Source organism: Ornithodoros turicata, chromosome 3, assembly GCF_037126465.1.
Source record: "Ornithodoros turicata isolate Travis chromosome 3, ASM3712646v1, whole genome shotgun sequence".
Classification (NCBI taxonomy): Eukaryota; Metazoa; Arthropoda; class Arachnida; order Ixodida; family Argasidae; genus Ornithodoros; species Ornithodoros turicata.
Window position 1 is genome coordinate 60325533 of NC_088203.1, and position 6002 is coordinate 60331534.

Below are 6002 nucleotides of genomic sequence, written 5' to 3' on the forward strand. Positions count from 1 at the left end.
TCATGTGTGGCATATTCCTGTGTGCATATTTAAAAATGTATATATTTATTTACAACTACTTATTCAGGCTATTTATTCTCTCTTGCATGGATGAAAGGCAACTAATGTAACCAAAATGACTTAAAGTATTAAAATCAAACACTGCTTCAAGTTTTAAAAGTTTATTAATACATAACAAAAGTTTGTTCTAGCGCTGCTATCTATCAACATCTTATCTTATCTTATCTTATCTTATCATCCTATCTTTCAACAAGCACATTACAAATGTGGTGCAAGCCTATGAACATTCCTGCCTTGCAAAATATGGTAGGGCATCACTGAAATAAAACGTTGTGAGCTTCGCCTTCATATCACCCCATTCCTGTTCATCATATCTGATCCTTTCCACGGTCAGAAATCCGGGCCCATACATCACAAAGTCTGCCCACTGCAAACCTGTTAGTCCCATTTGGCCAATAACCTGGGCATAATAGTCGTGGTCCCTTCTAAGCTGGGGGTGCTCGTTGTTGAATGTCATATAAAATCTTTGCTCCTTAAGTAGTTCCCCTGGTGTGTCACGGAGTGAATAGGGGCACTTAACTTCCAGCACGCCGTGTGGGCTCCTCTCGGTGGGATCAAAGACAATCCTATCCGGTGTAGCACCGAGCCATGGAGTTGCAGGGTCGACAAACAGTCCACAGGATAATAGAGCAACGTCATGGCCAACTGAGCACATGACTGGTCTGTAACGCTGGACAGCCGCGGCCTCATTGCTGATGCCATATCTGTAACATCAAATGACCCATGTAGTGACGCAGGTGCTGCATTGTGAATGCACTAATGCCTGCTGGCACAGATACAACGATATTACCATCAATTTTGCCATCTCCTAGTGAAAATTTTTAACAAGGCAGGAAAGTATTCAGATCTAAAAGTGGCTCCACAACCAAAGAAACAATGCCACTTTTAAAGATAGGAGCGTATAGAGTGAGACTGCAAAGGATTGCATGTGTTGAACGACGTACTGGACAGCACGAACTCTGGAGAGATCCTTTCGCCTGAAAAGGTTATCCAGCCCTCGTCTTGTCCATGTTGTTCGTTTCAAGATGGTGCCAAAATTTGATGCTGTCACTCGGCGATTCCTGGCTTCATTCCATGTTGCGCTGGTACTCTGCTGCCGTGAGTTCTTTTCTAGGTCCCTTGCAGCACTCGGTGTCAAGCACAGCGGCTGCAAATATATGCAACAACATGAATAACGACAGCATGGTAATAAACCCTGCTGGGTAAGATGAACGTAAAGTGAGGTGACCTTACCATCAGAATGGCTTGGTATGGCGTAGGGAGGCTATCAGGAACTTTCCAGGGATTGCTGTTCCTGTAAAAGGTGGCACTAAAGGCATCCTGAAGCTCACAGTGTGTCCCACGAAAGTTTGGAGACAAGAAGGACTCCCCGATGGCGTCAGTGATTGTTGGTACGTTAAAGGTGCCCCACAAAGAGACTGTCCGAACTTCGTTTCCTGGAACTCATGCCTTGCGTCAAGAAGAGAAGCAGCAAACCCTTTATCACCGTCGAGCAATGCAAGGGCTCTCCCAAATCGTTTTATAGCTTCGGTTTCCTCTTCCTTAGATTGTGCCTTCTTTCTTGCGTCGTAAAGTCGCACAGGGATCCTGTTCTCGTTTCCGCTTTCTTCTGGTCGCCTCCAGTCAACCGCCTGTACTGCAGAACCGTTAACAACTTGTTGCCTTGGCACTCGCCATTTTTGTGGTAAATCTGTGCAGGAAAGCTCAGCCGGTGCCTCTTTAAAGCCTTTCAGCTGCAGCAGTGCCAAAAATCGCAGCGAACCAAGGCTGTGGTTACATGTACGTTTTGCTATAGGGCATCCACAACTGCTATCTATAACAACGCCGGTGTTGTTGAGACAGATGAGAATCGTATATGGGTCGCTTCTCTTCTTCTGACTCCGGTAACATTTGCATGTCACATACAGCATGTTGTCCCTGCGGAACAAGCAGTACAAAATTATGTCTCCTCCTCTATCACACTGAATGTCAAATGCTGAACATCATATTCCTTGAAATGATACTGTTTTAATGACGGTCGACGGCTAGTTGTTAAATGTTTCGTTGTATGTCTAACGGCATGGTGGCATTTGGCAATATCGACTGGCACAGTGATAATCGAAATATAGCTGAGGAGCGGTGTGTATATTTACAGACATTTAAGAACATCCAACTTCACCTAAAAACATTTCAGACATCTTCAAGCGACGACTAAAGTTATAAATGGTTTTCGTCACAGCGCCGAGGCACAGTGGCGTTCTTCTTTGCTTTCCTCGCTCTCTCTGATTGTTCCACACCAAAACTCTCTAAAACTTACGTTTCGTCCTTGTAGCAAGCCTTCAGCGTCGATGCAACAACGTAAGATTCCGTTGTGAACTTGTAGCTGCGGCGGTAATGTCGATTGGCTAGACTTTTCCTGGCGTGAAAGTCTTTTATGGCGTTGTCCACCACGGTGGGCAAACGAGATATGTCATTTACCCAGCCCGTTGTCGGGTATGACACACGACAGTTGGGTTCTCCCATCCTTATTTACTAAAGAAAAGGAACGCAATGCACAGGCAGATAACCGCAGATAACGCTCAGATACCTCCGCCGCGGAGAACTGACTGCATCATGGCCGCTGTGAGTGAGTGTTGCCAGACCAATTCCTTATTTCGGAAAGGGTGTACATTTCAGCCACATTCCACTGGAGCCTACCTCCATTAAATTTCGAACTGTGACAAGTGAATGCTTCGTACCTGATGGCGTAGCCACGGTTCAAGTAAAATTTCGAGAGAAAAGTTCAAGGCTCCAACTCTATGTTGCAAGAACCCCAGGACCAGCACTGTTTGGCCGAAAGTGGATTCAAGAATTCAAGTTGCTTGAAGAAACAAATGGAATCTTCAAGACGTCGACTGCAACGAAAGCTTCTCAAGAAGAAGTCGAAAATAAGCTGAGCCAGATTCTAGAAACTCACAAGGTCGTATTTAAAGACTCCATCGGGAAGTTGAATGGAATCAAGGCAACCTTAAACCACCTGAAGGAAAATGTTCAGCCCAAGTTCCTTCGTGCTCGTCAACTTCCATACGCACTCAAGGAAAAAGTCGTTGCCGAATTGGACCGACTAGAATCGGAAGGTATTCTGACCAAAGTCAATGTCAGTGAATGGGCTACTCCCATAGTTCCTGTAGTCAAGCCCAATGGGACAGTCAGGGTATGTGGAGATCTCAAGAGCACCATCAATCAACACTTAGTCGTGGATCAGTATCCTCTACCACTGGTTGAGGACATTTTCGCGAAGTTATCTGGTGGTCAGAAATATACAAAAATTGACCTCCGGCAAGCATTCCTTCAAATGGAAGTGGATGAGAAGTCCAAGCATTTGCTAACTATCAATACAGAAAAGGGACTCTTCCGGTATAACAGGATGGTGTTTGGTATTGCTCCCGCACCTGCGATCTGGCTACGCACCATCGAACAAGTTCTACAGGGTGTTCCTATGACACATGCAACGCAAGACGACATATTAGTGAGTGGTACTACTGAAGAGGATCATCTAGAAAATCTTTCAAAAGTCCTCAAGCGCCTGGAATCGTTTGGTCTGAAAGCAAACCTGCAGAAGTGCTCCTTCTTCCAGGACAGCATTGTGTACTGTGGATACAAGATCAGCAGCGAAGGTTTACACAAGACCCAAGACAAGATCCGTGCTGTACTTGAAGCTCCAGCACCGCAAAACGTCAACCAGCTGCGTTCCTTTCTTGGGCTAATCAACTACTACGGAAAATTTATTCCGGACAGCGCAAACCTTTTGCGACCTGCACGCACTTTTGGAAAAATCTGCGAAGTGGAAATGGACAAAAGACTGCAAAGTAGCCTTTCAAAAAGCAAAAAAAAAAAAAAATAATAATAATAATAATTGCGTCTGACACAGTCCTTGTCCACTACAATCCGCAGCTACCACTCCGTCTGGCTTGTGATGCCGGACCACATGGTCTCGGCGTAGTTCTTTCTCACGAAATGCCTGATGGGACAGAAAGGCCAATCGCATTTTCCTCGAGAACCCTTAAAACGGCAGAAAAGAACCACTCACAAATTGACAAAGAGGCCCTAGCCATTGTCTGGGGCGTACAGAAGTTCAACGCTTATTTATATGGCAGACATTTCACACTTATAACGGACCATCAATCGTTGACGCAGATCTTCTCTCCAATGAAGGGTATACCTGCAATGCAAGCAGTACGTCTCCAACGCTATGCTCTCTTTCTCTCCGGCATGGACTACGACATAGTGTATAAGAGGTCGGAAGACAACGGCAATGCTGTCAGTTTGTCACGCTTACCTCTACCGGACGTTCCACCGGAGGGCCCAGATGAAGCTGAGCTTTACCATTTAAGCCAGTTTGAGCAACTTCCTGTTACTCATTCACAACTGCGAGACGCAACCCGACGAGATGTTATTCTGTCCAAGGTATATTGGAATGTCATGAATGGCTGGGACACTTCTAACTCGGATGAAGATCTTGTGCCTTACATCCGACGCAAAGATGAACTATCTGTGCAACAAGGAGTTCTAACATGGGGCACTCGCACCGTCATCCCCGCGAAACTCGTACAGTCAATTCTTCACGAGCTTCACCGTGGTCACATGGGAATCGTTAAAATGAAAGCTCTGGCACGATCCTACGTATGGTGGTCAAACATCGATCGTGACATCGAAGCTGTTGCAAAGAATTGCGAAGGTTGCCTGAAGAACCAAAATGAGCCACCTAAGGCGCCATATCATCCGTGGGAAATTCCTAACGGACCATGGCAACGAGTCCACTTGGACTTCGCCGGGCCATTCCAAGATAAAATGTTCCTAGTAGTTGTGGACGCCTTCTCCAAATGGCCTCAAGTAATCGTCATGAGCTCTACTACTGCTTCTCACACTGTAGATGTCCTACTGACGATCTTTGCCAGAAACGGCATGTGTGTCTTCACAAAGAAATGCAAATGACCATATCTGGGGTAGCTTCTCTGCAACAGGAAGACTTCGCCCTTGCTTCCACGTTTCGCGAGCACTCTTTTTTTTTCTTCTTAATATTATGTGTGAATCATCCATGCAACGTCTGCCAACTACTACACAGTAAATCATTTTACACATTTATTTGCTCAAAAAAGGTGTATTCTCATAAAAAACACCCTTTTCTATTCCGCAAAGGGTGCAAGAAGAGCATTACTAAAGGTGTAATATCGACATACACCACGTTTTATCCAATGTCGATCATTAAGGGTGTAAAGTGGGGTGTTGAAACAGGTGTTTACCGTCTATACACCTTTTTTACACCCCATTTGGATTGGGAATATGATGTTAAAAATTGTGTTTTATTTCGTCAGAGAAAAATTATGCTGGTTTCACAGCTCCGCTCAGCAAGTAGTCACATTATAGACGATAACCTGAGTTAAAAACAGAGTATTTGACAGGGAGGTATGTTAGAAATTTAGCCTATATCTCTGACTCGTTGCAAGCGTGGGTGTTAGTTGCAAAAACGCATTCCCGTCACCGTTACGAACGTTTCCCGCCCCACCACATGTAACGAACGTGCCCCAACAAATTGTATTTCAGTATATGATCCATCCGACACGCCAATATAGGCTACTGAGGGTGCCCGAGGTCTCTTCAAGCCTCGGCACTCACGTTGGTCCCACAGTGTTACCAAGCTAACGAGGCGTGCCTGCGACGCATTGCGCTCCGGTTTAGGCTCTACGATGTAACCACGGCTGGAAGTCTGCCGTGTTCACGGTGCTGCTTGCCCTAGAAGCCAGAACTTCGAATTGTATGTCTCGGCCACTGGTCTCAGCTTGCTGCCGCGGAAGCTTCTATTACACTATTTGCGAGGGAATAATTGCTAGCAAATAATTCCATCATAAAAGGTGTTTTCAATAGAATACTCCCATTTTAAGGGTGTTATTGTTTTTAGACGGCCATTATAACAGCGTTTTATT

The 6002-nt window shown here is 45.3% G+C and overlaps 3 protein-coding genes across 3 annotated transcripts; 2 read left to right on the forward strand and 1 right to left on the reverse strand.

Annotated features, from left to right (window-relative positions):
* Window positions 1-145: 145 nt before the first annotated feature.
* LOC135389544 (uncharacterized) lies at window positions 146-2562 on the reverse strand. Its single transcript, XM_064619580.1, has 5 exons — window positions 2357-2562; window positions 1547-1827; window positions 1294-1496; window positions 1005-1207; window positions 146-764 (listed from the first exon to the last, which is right to left on the reverse strand). The coding sequence occupies exons 1-5, from the start codon at window positions 2560-2562 to the stop codon at window positions 278-280; spliced, it is 1380 nt and encodes a 459-aa protein (XP_064475650.1). The 3' UTR covers window positions 146-277.
* Window positions 2563-2652: 90 nt separating this feature from the next.
* On the forward strand, window positions 2653-3995 carry LOC135389546 (uncharacterized protein K02A2.6-like). The gene is made up of 3 exons (XM_064619581.1): window positions 2653-2665; window positions 2790-3887; window positions 3973-3995. Exons 1-3 carry the CDS (start codon window positions 2653-2655, stop codon window positions 3993-3995), a joined length of 1134 nt encoding a protein of 377 aa, XP_064475651.1.
* A 40-nt stretch (window positions 3996-4035) lies between these two features.
* LOC135389547 (uncharacterized protein K02A2.6-like) lies at window positions 4036-5013 on the forward strand. Its single transcript, XM_064619582.1, has one exon. The coding sequence runs from the start codon at window positions 4036-4038 to the stop codon at window positions 5011-5013; it is 978 nt and encodes a 325-aa protein (XP_064475652.1).
* The last annotated feature ends 989 nt before the right edge of the window (window positions 5014-6002 follow it).